The 16079-nt window shown below is 39.6% G+C and overlaps 1 protein-coding gene across 3 annotated transcripts in view; it reads right to left on the bottom strand.

Moving 5' to 3' along the window:
• pax7a (paired box 7a) overlaps positions 1-16079 on the bottom strand; it is a 72206-nt gene that overhangs the window by 12638 nt on the left and 43489 nt on the right. For all 3 annotated transcript variants that reach the window (XM_077529964.1, XM_077529966.1, XM_077529965.1), the window contains 2 exons: positions 12397-12562; positions 11328-11518 (listed from right to left, as the gene is read on the bottom strand). In XM_077529964.1, the coding sequence (XP_077386090.1) occupies positions 11328-11518; positions 12397-12562 (357 nt within the window). The remainder of the gene's footprint in view (positions 1-11327; positions 11519-12396; positions 12563-16079) is intronic.

Here is a 16079-nt window from a genome sequence, read left to right as displayed (position 1 = left end):
TTTTTTTTTAAACCACCAATTAGTGACTGCCCCTTACTTGGAAAGCCTTATTGGGGTAATTCCAGTCGCAACACAACAGACACATCCACGTCAAATTTTAGCAGTAATAAATTTAATAATAATGCACATATTTGTGGAGACTGGGGTCAAGTTATATTTTACAATTTAAAAAATGTGCAGAATTTCACCAGTTACTTCACATTAAAGATTAAATAGCTCTTAATATGAAAAGAAAAATGCACTGAGCGGTCACCGTCTAACAAATGCAATTATGCCATCTAGTGGCAGAATAATGAGCTCAACACAAATCAATATCACACTCGGTTTTTTTACAGTACAGTACATCTTTATAATTTTAATTCAATTTTACAAATTATTATGAAATTACTGTATCAATGACAAAAAGATGCAGCCATATTTCTATTAAACTTTTTTTTCCACTTTTATATTAACAAGAATATGAAACTTAGAAAAAAACGTAATTGTATATTTAAAACATATAAAATTTGCGATTAACTCATTCACTCCCAGCTATTTTCACTGAAGCAACTGGATTTTGACTGATTTTGCAAGGCCCACAGAATATTGTGTTTTATTGCTATAAAAAAATGGAACCTACCAAAAGAAAAACAAGAGTTTATTATTTAAAAAAAAAAAGGTATATTGTTATCTGTTTCCGTTTTGCAGCAATTAGCATTAGAGTATAGCTTTCTTTTTTCTTTTTTTTTGTTCACAAAACTGTCTAAAACTGGCAAAAACAGCTTGTTGCAGCATGACCCTGGCTGATCTCTTATACTCTGTTGCCACCTGCTGACCTTTTTTTGCAATAGCTACCATTGCTTTAAGTGACCTCTTCAAGTCAGAAGCTGCGTCAAAACATTCTGTGTGCTCTAGCATTAAAAAATAACCAAACAAACATAAATAACTTTTTGGTAGGGAAGGACAAAGTATTAAAAAACGTATTTACACGTTTTTGGGTTTGAATGAGTTAACTATTGAAGTCATGCAATTAATTACGATTAAAAACTGTACTCAGCTGACGGTATAAATGACATTTTCATTTAATCATATTTGACTAAAACAGGAAGAAATGTAGCTGCATTTAAAAAAAATACAATAAAAAATTATTTGTTTTGAAAATGTTTTTTGTTATTAGTAAATAGTATTAATGAATAATTAAATAATAAATAAAGAGAATGGTTTTCTAGTAGGTAGTAGCTGTTTCTTAATACAAATTATTATACACGAATGCACATACCGACCTGACCCCAAAACATTAAAATCAACCCCAGCCCACATTTTCATCAACTGTTCTCGTAATGCCGTAACATGTGAGCGAGCACAGCTGTCCACTAACCTCTTAAACACACCGCAGTACCAGCTATAAAGTCTCCGCCCCGCGCTAACCAGAGGTTAATACGTCGTCTATTGGACTGCAATTGGAGAATGTGAGTGGAGCAGTCGTCTATTCTTTGCTAGTGATATGCTTGAGTAACTATGGGATGGATTCAGCCACTGGGAACAAGAGAGGCCCCCTTTCAAAAGTGCCGGCACGCACACACACATGCACACAGACTTCTAAATTAAACGGCAGATTTTCTGATTCCAGGAGAGTGGTTTTGGCGTGTGTGTGTGTGAAAGTGAAGCGGATGGAGAAAAGGTTGGAGGAAGACGAGGAGGATGGGGAGAAGCAGCAGGAGGAGGGGTGGGCATGGTTTGTTTGCTAAAACCAGCAGGGGCCAGGCTTGGTGAAAAATGTCAGGTCAAATTGTTCTTGACAGTGTTAATATCTGCACCTCATAGCCATAATTACATGTAAATAAATAGTGAAATAGCTCTCAGCTGGAGACTGAGTGGGGAGCTAGCGCCCAGCCACAAAACCCAGCTGAGCTCCGGCCCAGTGGGCTCGTTTTATTGGCCGGCCCGTCGCTAGCGATGTGAATAAACTTCGGCGCAAAGGGGGGTCACCGCCATGAAAGTGTAGGTGAGAGAGGAGGGGGTAAAAAGTCAAAGTGGGGTATCAATCACATCAATGCACCTGTCAGAGTGGCATCTGGAACTAACAGGAAGCACATGCTGCATGCGCACACTCACACAACATCCGCGAGCTGGATGGCAGGTTCACGGTAAAAGCAAGCCTGTGGACATCCCATAATATCCTCTTGCTCACCTTTGAACCCCCAGAGGAAGGGAAAGGGGTCACCGCCAACGCTTCACCTGCCCACCAACCAGCCGAAGACAAGTGGAAGTTATTGGCTCTCAGTGGAAAAGACTTTCATTAAGTATATAAATAGTAGGTTCTTCTGCACATTTTTGTAAAATGGACTCCTCCCTGAGCTGTTGTCGTTTAATGGTGGATGGGTTTGTGAGCCATCTAGATGTGGGACCAGACAAAGACCCTCTCTGAAAATAAAACACTTGGGGCTTGATGGCGAACACCTGGTGCATGACTGAGTCTGTATCCATGTGGCCCGGCAGGGCACAACCTGATGAGACGACTTGAGTCAACAACCTTCCCATGGGCTCACCTCCTGTAGCAGACACCTACAGAGGCTGGTGAAGTGTGAGCTGGGCCTCAGCAGATGGCAGTCCGATTCCCGGCAACAGAATCTAGCTCTAGAGACATGGAATGTCAAATCTCTGGAAGGCAAAGAGCCTGAGCTGGAGAGTGAGGTCAACAGATTCCAACTAGACTGTGGTACTAGTTCAATTGAAAGGTTTTGGACTCTCTTACTCTCTGGAGTTGCCCCCAGTGAGAGGTGCAGAGCAGGTGTGGGCACCAGGACGATCCTTGGTAAAAGAAGCTAGCTCTAGAGATGTGGAATGTCAAATCTCTGGAAAGAAAAGAGCCTAAGCAGGAGTGTGTGGTCAAGAGATTCCAATCAGACCCCGGTACTAGACCTGTTGAGAGGTTTTGGACTCTCTTCCTCTCTGGAGTTGCCCCAAGTGAGAGGTGCAGAGCAGGTGTGGGCACCAGGACGGTTCCCTGTAAGAGAAGCTAGCTCTAGAGACATGGAATATCAAATCTCTGGACAGGAAAGAGCTTCAGCTGGAGTGTGAGGTTAAGCGATTCCAACTAGACTCTGGTACCAGTCCTCTTGAGAGAGTGTGGACTCTCTTCCTCTCGACAGTTGCCGCCAGTGAGAGGTACAGAGCAGGTGTGGGCACCAGGAAGATTCCCGGCAACATAAGCCAACTCTAGAGACATGGAAGGTCAAATCTCTGGAAAGAAAAGAGCTTGAGCTGGAGTGTGAGGTCAAGAGATTCTGTAGTGAGGTCAAGAAATTCCGTAGTTGGGTGATTGACTGTGGTTTTGTCATTGGCCTTGCACTTGCTTGTCTAGGATAGTCGGTTTCCTGGAAATGTCTTGCCAATTCTCCTGTCAGAAGGAACTTCAACTCCCAGCAACGGTAGAACTTAGACCACATCCCAGATGGGGGATATTGAGTCCAAATGGGCCATGTTATGTCCCATCATTGTTGTGGCAGCCAACTGGAACTATAAACATAAGGCAGTCGTGTCTGTTCTGGGGGCAATCCCCAAACCCTTTACACCGGTAGAGAGAGATGCCATCGAGCTCAAGAAGGAGTTCTATCGGAGCTTTTTCATCCATGGTAGGCAGTTGATGGGTACTGGCAGGCTAAGTGGACTAAAACTTTGGTGGTCGCTGTGGCAGAAACTCGGACATTGGAAGAAGAACAACTTCCAGATGGCTTTGGGGAAGTTCTCATCCACCACCTGGTGTCTTTGGATGGGGAAGTTGTGCCTTTGAAGAAGAAGAGGACTGGGGACTCTGAGAGGGGCTCTCCTCTCTCTGCGGTTGAAGTCGCCAAGGTGGTTTAAAAGTTCCTTGATGGATGAGATTTGGACTATAGATTTGGTCTATAAAATCGTAGTAAGGGTCTTGTTCGTGTAAAATGACGCCGGCAAAAGTCACCTTCAAGAGTACGCACGAGCCAGGCGAGAGCGCAGTATCACGGCGTCTATTTTAGATAGCATCCAAGTTTGTGCCTACACCGTAATAAAGGCAGCAGTAGCAGGCCCGTGCACCTTCTCGGCATCGCGGATGCGTGGGACACACAGCATGTGAATCAGTCGCAGTCATTTTGCTCCTTAAATCCCCATCTTCTAGGATTTACCCAAATTCATATTGGCTGCCTCGGCGAGATAAATGTAAATCACATTCCCCTTATATTTATTATTTATCGGGATGCGGCAGCTCACTTTCAGCGGGAAATATCTCGCACTCGCACACAAACACCCTTGCATTTAAATAGCATTTTTATTGTCCGCCTTAGCCTTTCATCTGGGCGCTGCCTCTCCAGGGGAGAGACGTTTTGGAGCTTGGGAGGAAGGTGGCGGTGGAGGTGGGTGAGCGGTGGAGAGGGGGTGGGGGCAATATTGAGCGCGCCACGACATGCAGCCAAATGGAGAGGAAGGGAAAGTTGTTAGGTGAGAAATAAGAGCATGAATGCACCGCGCCAACAGCGAAATATTTGGCAGAAACGGCTTCACTCGATTGCCGTGGAGACACGCAGAGAGCTATCATCCATCCATCCATCCATCCATCCATCCATCCATCCATCCATCCATTTTCTTAAAACCGCTTACTCGTTACAAGGGTCGCTGGGGAGCTGGAGCCTATCCCAGCTGGCTGTAGGCGGGGTACACCCTGAACTGGTTGCCAGCCAATCGCAGTGCAGAGAGCTAAATCTCCGATTATCAAATTAGTATAAATACTTCCAATAATACTCCACCAAGCCCAGAACAACACTTTTTTTTTTTTTTTTTTTGGAAGGATGGTGCGGCAAAGGTCAATAAAAATGATTTTGGGGAGGTGCAGATTTATTTACTTAGTTATGTATTTATTTATTTATTTATTTATTTATTCTTGTAATTATTTTATATTTTAGTGTTAAATGTTAATATTTAAAATATATAAGTATTGATTAAAATATTAATATTAATGTAAAAATTGCTGGCTTTTTTTGTTTTTAACATACTTGACGAAAAGTGAAAATAAAAACGGATATAAAAAATATAATTCAAAAATTAAACAGAAATATATATATATGTTATTAATTTTGACCAATTTCTGAATGCTAATAACTACGGCTGTTCCATACCACTTTTTTTTCAGACCGATACCAGTACGTGTATTCAACTTTTGAGTAGTCACCAATACCAATACCATCTACCGAGACCAGTAGGTCTTCTCATACATAAAATTTAATTACAGGTAATTTTAAGGAAAGGTCCAATATAGCATTTTTCCTTAAAATTGCCAAAAATCAATGGAAATTTTCTATAACCTTATATCCATTTATTCAAAAAATCAAAAAAAAAAATGTTCAGAACACACAAATAAATAAATAAAATAATCCAGTGGCCAAAAAAAGTCCCAATAAAAACATGTGGTTGTACAACTTCTTTTAACCGATACTGGTATCAGCCACCATTGTCAGTACACGATACCTTGAAATAAGGCCAGTTTCGCCCGATACAGATACCTGGTATCAGTGCTTGCCCATAATAATATGGATGCAAACGCAATTTGTTTTTTGTTTCAAATTAGCAATATTTGACCTTGGCGGAGTTCTCAGATGTGCTGCTACTGTCATGTTTAAAAATTGTTTTCAGTAGATTAATTGCATTTTGGTGAGGATCTAGACAAAGGTCAATATCAAGGATTTGAAGTTTCAATCATCTTTTCTTACAATTTCATTTATTTACCCTAATTTTTGGTGTTGATCCAAATTAGCAATGTTGAGGCCTTGGTGGAGGTCTACTCTCTACTAGGCATTGTTCTCGTTAAACGTGCTACTATTGATTGATACAGATGTACCATACAAGCCGTTACATCTACAAATGCGCACGCACTGCTTGTGTAGTAGTGCACATTAGTGATGTCACAGTCAGCGCAGGTTTCCTCAGAGTTCACAACTATTGCAAACACAACAGGCAGCAGCAATAATCTGTGCACAAACAGTATCGCCACTGGATATGATTTACAGTCGCTGGATTTTCTTGGCAGCTGCCAACAACGGGTGTCTTTTTTTAATTTATTTTTTTCAAACAGCAAGCCTCTTATGTCTTCTTTTTTTAAATCGTTGCCAAATTGAAACAGCATTTGTTTTAATGGGACTTCTAATTAACCACTATGTAGCGCAATCCCCGCGGTTCACGCACCCCCTTCTTGCTGAGCGAGCGGCGGCGCAGTGAATGCAGGCGGGCAATGTGCTCATCCCCTTTGATTTGTTGTCAGCGGCGGCTGCCAGCTGACACAGTGCCCGGTGAGAGGCTTAATGCCCAAGTTTTAATAGTGTGGGGGACTACACCAATCCCCCCCACACCACCACCCTGTCTCTCATTGGTATTCAGGTGCAGGGTGTCTTGTTAGAAGTGAGGCAGAATGAAGCCAGATTGTTCCGTATACTTCACCCCCTCTTCTTCTTTCCTCTCTCCATTTTTTTGGCAGCGACAAGAGCTCTTAAAAATAATTCATCCCATCTTTTTTTTTTTTTTTTTTTTTTTTTAAGAAGCGTCTTCGTAGGCTAATGGAGGAGAAGCAGCTCAGTTTGGAGTCTCCCCTGGCTTATCTCGCTCAGACAGTTGTGGGGAGTCGCTGGTGAGCACGGTGTCAGCGTGCGTTGGTGCGGTGCAGGCGGGCAGGCGGGCAGGCCCCGGGACACGGATCAAAGGGAGGCAGGGGTGAGAGCCGCACACTGCCTCTGATCCCGTGTATACGTGTGTGTGCGTGCGTGTGCGAAGGCCCTGCCCACTCACACAGCCCAAAGGCCCTCGACATACACATGCATACATCCCTGTCATTCCAAAACACTTTCATAAAACTAGGGGGGGAAAAGTTCCTTGTCGTCAAACTTTGTCAACTTGCTTCATCAAGACGGAAATGAAATCTCACGTCGCGACGGTGAAATGGCGGTGGAGGTTATTGAACTAGTAAGGACATCAGTGTAGATTTCATCAACGTCGGCCATATTGTGATTACGAGTGCGCTCGGTGAAACCACAATAATGTATCTCAAATCATCTTTCCCATTGAAATGAATGCAAATATATAGAAAATCAACGTGGTAAAATACCACACTGTACTTTATAAAACCATATAGAAATAACAATGAAATAAAAGGTAATGTATTTTAAAATATGTGATCATAATTAACTAATTCACTCCCCTTCGCTCCTGGCCGTTTTACTGGATTTTGACTGATTTTGCAAGGCCCACAGAATTTTGTGTTATATTACTATAAAAACATGTGACCTACCAAACGCAAGATTAGAGTCTCTTCTTTCTTTAGGAAAACAAAGTATATTTCTATCTGTTTCAGTTTTGCAGCAATTAGCATTAGAGTATAGCTAAGTTTCATTATTATTGAAAACAGTGGGGAAAAGCATGGCCCTGGTTGATCTCTTATACTCAGCTGCCACCTACTGGCCGTTTTCGTAATAACTACCATTGCTTCAAGCATTCTCTTCAGTTCAGAGGCTGCATCAAACCCTTCTTCATGCTCTAGCATAAAAGAAACAAAAAAACGTATAAATACGTCTTTGGGAGCAAACGAGTTAATTAATTGCGTTTCTTGGTGTGCGTGATTTGACCAATATTTCTCAGAGGATAACAAATTTGAGTATCAAATTGTTTGTGCTCAACGCTATGTTCAATGCTATTAGTTAGTCCGTATATGGCGTTTCCCACTATGTGTTAGCATTAAGCTAGTGTGGACTCAATGGCAAATTTATGTGGTTCTTTAAAATACACGTGTTTCTTTTTTTTTTTATGTTTAGTTTGAAAATAAACTTCAATTAGGAGTGGCATATATACCAGCTTGTCAGAATTTTTGGGGGAAAAAAACAACAAAAAAACGAATGATGGCGTGGAGCTTAAAAAACTTGTTAGACGTAAAAAAAATTAAAAAAAAAAAAGTTAAAAAAATACTTATTATTGTGTCGACATGAACAGATTTGATGACATATAAAATGGAACAACAGTTTTTTTTTAAATTATATATACAATAAATTGCAATCCTAATACCTTGTCTTTATCATAGGAAATAAATGATGTCGACAAATGCAAGTTGAAATTCCACTGAAATTTGCATGCTGAGCTGCACTGTCTTTGTTCACAGAATATGCATGTGGCTAGATTGCGCCATCAGATATCAAATTATCCCTGCATTTCATTATTATGTTTTTTGTGGTAAGTTTAGAAAAATTGTGTCAAGCTTTCAAAGAGGTGGGTCTAGCAAGACCTACGGTATTAGAAATAATAATAATAAGTTCATGCATCAAAATTGAGAGCCGTTTTCTTACGCTGAATTTCAAATATGCAGCAGTTGTTTGCTTCCATCTCCCAGCAGGTGTCCCTGCCAGTCAAAAATCAGGAATTTGACTTCCAGGAAAGCCACTTCACAAAATATGCGAAGTAGCCTCTAAATCTAAATGCTTAAAACTGTCTTTCGAAACAGTGCTCATTGTCAATAACTGGAGAAACATCTAGAAAGAAGAAGAATGAAAATTTGTTTGTGTGTCACGTAAGCGTGCCACAGCTAACCCAGTGCCTGCCCTCCAGCAACCAAACACATCTCCACAATAAAAACAGCTAGCACTTTTTTGGGGGATTGCTTTTCCGCCGGCCATAATGAGAGGGGAAAAAACGTGTGCTGTCGGGATAGGTTACGGGATTGGGATGGACGCGGGGCTCCTGTCGGCCCTTGCTAACGCTGCAGGATTCCATTACAGACTTGGCAGTGCGCCAGTGCGGCCCATTTGTGAGGAAGCAGAGATTTTTTTTTATTTTTTTTTGCAGTGAAGGGCCATATAGCTCACGCTTCGCAACACACAAGCGTATCTCCTTCGAACAGATGCAACAATACGAAAAGCTCATTTTCATTCTAATGAATTGCTCTTCATGTGTTTTCCCCATCAAGAGCTGCAAATCACGACGAGTGAACTCAATTTGCGACGTATGACAATATGTTTAATTGCAAGCCAGCTGCACTAACTGGCGGCGTGTTAGCGCGTTTGTTTGCGCGCTCGGCGGGACGCCGCAACCACCGGCGTGAACTTTGATTCCGCTGCCAGTGGGAACGTCTCGTTCCCATGCTGAGAGACTGATGGGAATGCCGCGCGGCCTTGCACACTAGCGTGGCATGACGCATCAAAACATCCAACAAAATACATCCCCAAAAATCCACATTTGAACACAGAAACGAAACAAGGTTGGAGCTCGGCAGAGCGCAGAGTTCTGCCAAGGTCGAGCAAACTTCATTTGAATCAATTTACCCGCACATCCTGCAAATGCATGAGGTGGTAATTGGTTAATTGAAACAAAGCTACATCTGTTGTCAATCATCTACTCAAAAAACATTGTTTACTTCCAAAGTTGTCAGTACATGAGTTATTATAACAAAGTAATGGCTACGTCTATTGCCAGTCATCAACTAAAAACTTTATTTCCTTTTTCCAAAAGTTGTGATTACTTGTGATAATGGCTACATCTATCGTCAAACATAAATGCAAAACTATGCGGGCATTTTATAAAGGTTGTTGGACCATGGGTTATTAAAAGAAAGTAATGGCTACACTTATTGTCAACTATCAGCGATATTTCACATTCATCTTCAAAGTTGTCAGTACATACAACAAAGCTGTCACTCATCTATCTATCTATCTATCTATCTATCTATCTATCTATCTATCTATCTATCTATCTATCTATCTATCTACCTATCCATCCATCCATCCATCCAGCTATCTGACTAGCTAGACAACTAACTAACTAACTAACTAACTAACTAACAAGTTGTTATCTGGCTTCTTAAAACAAATGAATGGATCAGCTTATATAAAATAAATTTTTAAAAAAAAGGTGATTTGACTGCAGCAGAGGAAATTATATATATATATATATTATTATTTTTTTTTTTTTTGAATTGTATTTTTTATATCCGTTTTTATTTTTACTTTTTGTCAAGTATGTTAAAAACACAAAAAAAGCCAGCAAGTTTTACATTAATATTAATATTTTATTTAATAGTTATGTATTTATAGATATATATATATATTTTTTTTTTACTGAATTTTTATTTATAGCTAAATAAAGTCCAAAACAAAAAATATACAAACACCAGTAATTGAATAATTCCATACTGGATAGGATATGTTTAATATCTAACCCATCCCAACAGAAGGCAACAACATTCAATATAATCCATTGATAAAGAAATAAATAAACATATATATATATATATATATATATATATATACTTTTTTTACGTGACTTGGGTGTTGCCGGTGTTTTTCTGCAGGTTTCGCACTGGGAGCATTAGCAGCTAAAGCCCCCTGCGCCACGATTAACAATCAAACACGCTGTGAGCCGCCGTGTTATCCTCCTCCGTCGCTCCAGCAGGAGAGAAAATCTCTTTTTTGTCACAAAATCCTTAATTCTTTCTTCTTCAAAAAACAGTAATACCAAGAATCTGCTTTGAGAAATATTTTAAAAGGAGGGTGGGGTGGCGGGGGGGCTCAAATAAAACACACGTGAACGACGGGGGTAATTGTGGACAAATGCGGCATTGAAATTCATTTTCAACTCTTTACGCACCATTTCAATCTTATTTTCTGCTTGTTAACCGCATCTTGTCGGTGAGGGTGGGCAAGGCTGGCCAGTCTTGATGGGTAATTGTGTATAATTCACTCCGTACACACGATTTGCATCATTTACAAATCATTTCTTTGCCACTCTGTGCCGCTTAGAGCCCCAACCTAAACTACGGCGCCCGAAGAGGTTAACGCCCGGAATTTTTATTTATTTATTTTTTTAAATGCAGGAAATGAGGGCTCGGAATGGATTTAAACAGTAAAAATAGAGAGCAACTTCTCTTCAAGTGCTTGGAAATAAAACCGAAAGGAAATAAGGGGGTTGGAAAAAAAAAGAAAAAAAAGAAACTGGATTCTTACGACTGCAGACAATTACACCAAGAAGATTACGGGTCTACATTTTTAAGCTCGAGCTAATTATTTCATCTCCGTGTGTTCTGGCTGCGACGCGCAGGATTTAGACGTCCCAGGAAAGTGGCTGTTTGGAGCGGCTCGAGCACTCGCTGACTACTATCAAGATGAATTTTAATTTGTTGATGTTAATCCAATTGTTTTACCAATGTAGCAATTTGGAGTCGCTGAAATAAATCCAGGCGCGCGTAAAAGCCCACATTGGTCGTTACGCCACCGAACATTTTAATTGCGCTCCAATGCAATGACGTAATCATTCTTACAAGTGAGGAGAGCGGGCGATGGAGTCGGACTGACCTGCGGGGAGAGCCCGTTGCCGACTGCGTTCATGTGGTTGCCGGACGCCGAAGGGCTCATGAAGGAGTCGGAGTAGCTGGAGAAGCTGTGGCGGTTGGACGACAGGCCGTACGCCGAGCTGCTGTCGCTCAGGCCCCCCTGGTGCATGGAGGACGGGGGCAAGGGCTGAGGTCTGTGCAAGGTACTGCCCTCTGGATGGGGGGGAAAAAAACAACAAGATTTCAAGTTAAGGACTAAGTAATCAAATGTAATGTAACACTATATTAATTATATGCATTTATTTTTTCAACAATCAAAACAAAAGGTTGGATTTACAGAGCTGTCAATAATTAGTTAAGTAAAACAAAGTAATAGCTACACCCACTATCAACCATGAGCTCAAAACTTTGTTACAATGTGGTCAATATTGATTACACCCTCGTCAATCATCAGCTCAAAAATTTCTGTTTATTTGTTGGTATTTGGTTTCTAAAATTAAAGTAACATGTGTATGTATTCTCAACCTCAGTCCGACGTTGTCAGTACTTGAATAAAACAAAGTAACGGCTCGACCTAATGTCAACCATCAGCACTAAACTTTACGTTCATTTGTTGGTACTGAGTAATGGCTACATCTATTGTCAATCATTATCTCAAAACTTTGCAAAATCTTTGTCTGAAATAATCGGCAGTGGGTTTAATAATACAAAGTAACATATAATGAATCTTTAGCTCAAAAGTTGTCAGTCTTTGATAAAACAAGGTAATGGCTTCACCTGTTATCATTCACCACTTCAAATTTGTTGGTCCTTGGTTCAGTAATACAAAGTAATGGCTGCACTTGAAATTGTGTTCTGTTTCGAAAGTTGTTTTAACTTTGTTTACTGAAAGAAAGGTAATATTTACATCTATTGTCAAATATGTTGCGTTAAACTGCGCCAGTACTTGGTTTAATAAAACAAAAGCAGTGACTATACCGACTGGTTCTCTTTCCAAAGTTGCCCGTGTTTGGTTCATTAAAACAAAGTAATGTCTGCACTGACTGTCGATTGTCGACAAAAGCTCGACTATAGCAGCAGAATGGACTCACCCTGCGATAGTGTGGTGCCGGGGTAGCTCGACTCTGGCAGTTGGTACGTGGGCAAAGTGGGCATGCCAGTGGGTGGGAATCCACCAGGAAGCAGGTGGTTGAAGGCAGCGAGCTGATTGGCCCCGGCCTGTTTACGCCATCTGGCCCGTCTGTTGCTGAACCACACCTGAAGGAGATGACAGGGGAAACGATGAGACTTGAATGCGGCGCTTTCACCTTAGACTTGTTAGCATGCGGTTAAAAATTGAAGGCTGGCCTAAATCAAATTGTTACCACTGAGGAAGACATTCCAAAAGTTCTCCATACTTCAATAAAACGATGGCTGTGCCTTTTGTCAATAATCAGTTCACAACTTTTAGTTCTATTCAATAGTTGTCGATACTTGGGTGAGTTAAACAAACTAATGGCTTCAATATCTGTCAATCTTCGGCTCAGAATTATGCAGCTCAATCTTTTCATAAATTTCCAATGTTGTCCGAATTTGACTTAATAAAATCTCGAGGGCAAAACTTTACCTTCATTATCCGAATTTGTTGGCGCTTGGTTGTATAATGCAAAATAATTGTTACACATATTGAAATTCAGCAGTTCAAAATATGACAAAGTTGTACTTCGGTCAGTAATACAAAGTAATGGCTACAGTGTCTGTCAAACAGTATCGCATAGCTTCTCATTCATTTTTAATTGGAACGAAGCCATGGCTAAACCTAATGTTAATTATTTCTTGATTATAATACAAAGTAATGGCTACACTGTTGGTATTTGGGTTAATAACACACAACAACTACACCTATTGTAATACATCAGCGCAAAACTTGACATTCTTTTTCAAGATTGTCAATTATCATCTCTTGGTCAATAATACAAAGTAATGGCGACACAGCTGGTATTTGGGTTAATAGTACAAAGTAACAACTACACATGTTGTGATTGATGAGCTCAAAACGTGGACATTCTTTTTCAATGTTGTCATTACGTTAATAATACAAAGTAATGGCTACAGTGTCTGTCAAACAATATCTCATAGCTTCTCATTCATTTTTAATTGAAACAGCCATGGCTAAACCTAATGTTAATTATTTCTTGACTATAATACAAAGTAATGGCTACACTGTTGGTATTTGGGTTAATAACACACAACAACTACACCTATTGTAATACATCAGCGCAAAACTTGACATTCTTTTTCAAGATTGTCAATTATCATCTCTTCGTCAATAATACAAAGTAATGGCGACACAGCTGGTATTTGGGTTATTAGTACAAAGTAACAACTACACCTGTTGTGATTAATGAGCTCAAAACTTGGAAAAAAAAATTTCAATGTTGTCATTACGTTAATAATACAAAGTAATGGCTACACTGGCTAAACTTCCCAGTCATTTTCTAGTTGTGTGTATGTTTTGTTGAATTTTCCAAAGTTGTCATTATTGCTCTGTGATTTATTCAAAGTATTCAAATTATTATTGAAAGTGACGGCTTGTCAAACTTTTGTTGCAAACTCGTGCATCCCTGTGGTTGGTGCCTGAGGGAAAAGATGGCAAAAATTTGCATCATTCGTCGAAATAGTTGCGCTATTTGAAATGTGTCTGCTGTTTAGGAAGCCAAAAAAGAAGCATCTCCAACTCTAGTCTAGACAGACAGCGCTCCTGAAATGAGCAGCACACAATATCAACTCCCTGAATGAATCGCCAAAAAAAAAAAAAAAAAAAAAAAAAAAGGAGGAGTTCTTTAGAAAGATTTACACATTTTAAAAAGGCTTCTGCTTCAACAAAACACGAATATAATCAGGGCTTGTGAAAGGAGCCAGCAACCTGTTCCATTTAGCCGAGACAAGGCCCGGCCTTCGCTGCGTGCTCGGGGGGGTTGAAGGACATTGATCTATGCCTCGCACAGGCAATTCATCAGAGTTTAATACACTGTCAGCGCAGTTCATCTACTGTTGTGTTTCAAACGGCCCGGCCCATTGTGAGCGCACATGAAAGAGGGGGACAAAAGCCCCTCCGTACGCCAACCAGAACAGTGGGCACAAAAGAGGGGGGCGTCCCTTTTTAAGCAGTCCTTCAACAGGGACACTTTCAAGGGGACTTACACTTGCAGCCTTTTTTTTTTTTTTTTTAATAAGAGGGGGTGCCTCTTTTTGTACACACAAACATACACATAAACTCGTAAAAAAAAAGGGCCTACACGGGATTTTAGCCACATTTGAATGTGTGAAAAAAGGGACCTTTAGAGAGGGGTGAAAGAAGCGAATTCAGTGAAATCTTCATCTGCTGTAGCCTCAATCAGTGGCTGCAAAACAAATGTGATGTGTGGCCGCAGTCAAGTGGCTCCTATAGGGATGAAATGGAGCGTGCTCGCAGGTCGGAACTATCCAAACTCCGACTGGGCCAGACAAACAGCTGCCTCACCCACCCCTGACTTCCACCACCCCACCCCCCCACCCCACCTTCTTCATCCCGCAGTGCCACTTCACCTCCGACCTCATCCTCTCACCCCGGCCCTCTTTTATGTTCACTTTAACTTCCTTCCCCCCCTTTTGTCATCCAAGAAGAGCGAGGAGGTGTTTCATCATTCGAGCCACAAAAACGCTTCAACATTTTCACTTTCGTTTTTCACTCCATGATGATAACGATGATGATGATGATGATGATGAGGCCCAGATTCTTTTGACATACATATTGGATGCACCTATTGTTTATGCTTGAACCCAAACCAGATAATATTAAATATTTATATTACAAATATTTTATCCTTATTATTATTATTATTATTATTATTATTATTATTATTATTATTATTATTATAATTATTATTATTATTTAATGATTATTTATTTATTTATTTATTTATTGGTTATTTTCCTTCTAATTAGGCATCTCACATAGCACTTGACTAGCATGACAGGTAATGTTATTTAATTTTAATTTTCAAAAAAAAATTGAAAAATGACTAAATGCATGTTTGTATTAATTTTGTATTTTATATTACTATTACTATTATTATTATTATGATTATTATTATTATGATTATTATTATTGTCGATGTATTTAGTATATTATACAATTATTAAACAACACTTAACTTTTACCCGAATAAAATGTACATACCATATAATATATATGTGAAAATGAAAGAGCAAGTACTGTATAGCCTACTTATATTGCTGTTTCTCAAACATTTATTTATTTATTATTATACAGCGGCTAACTTCTATAACTAGTTCAACAGAAAAAAGTGATTGGATAAAGGTGATTAAAAAAAAAAACATCTACAAATGATGTGAATTAAAATCCAAATGTTGTACTTTTGAATTTAGTGCCGTTATGCAATGTTTATGGCAGGTTAAAAAAAAATGCGTCTTACCTTTCCCCAATAGGGAGTGAAATTTGCAGAAAATTAAACATAATATATTTTTACATTATTATTATTGTCGTTCTATCAAGTTATACACAATATTATTCTTCGTTTTCCCATTTTGAAGCACTTTTTTTGGGTGTGAAAATGTAATGAGGTCCCATTAAAATGAAGTGATCAAATGCAGTTCCTTTTCAGCACCTAAAAGTTAACTCATTCACTGCCAATGACAACTATAGACGTCAAAAATCCAAGCAAACAGCCGGTGTTAATTTTGAAAAACAAATAAATAAATATAATTAAATTTAATTTTAATTAAAAAAAAA

Source organism: Festucalex cinctus, chromosome 8 (assembly GCF_051991245.1).
Source record: "Festucalex cinctus isolate MCC-2025b chromosome 8, RoL_Fcin_1.0, whole genome shotgun sequence".
In the NCBI taxonomy this organism is placed as follows: Eukaryota; Metazoa; Chordata; class Actinopteri; order Syngnathiformes; family Syngnathidae; genus Festucalex; species Festucalex cinctus.
The sequence above is the reverse complement of the archived record's forward strand: the minus strand, read 5'-3'. Positions and strand labels throughout refer to the sequence as shown.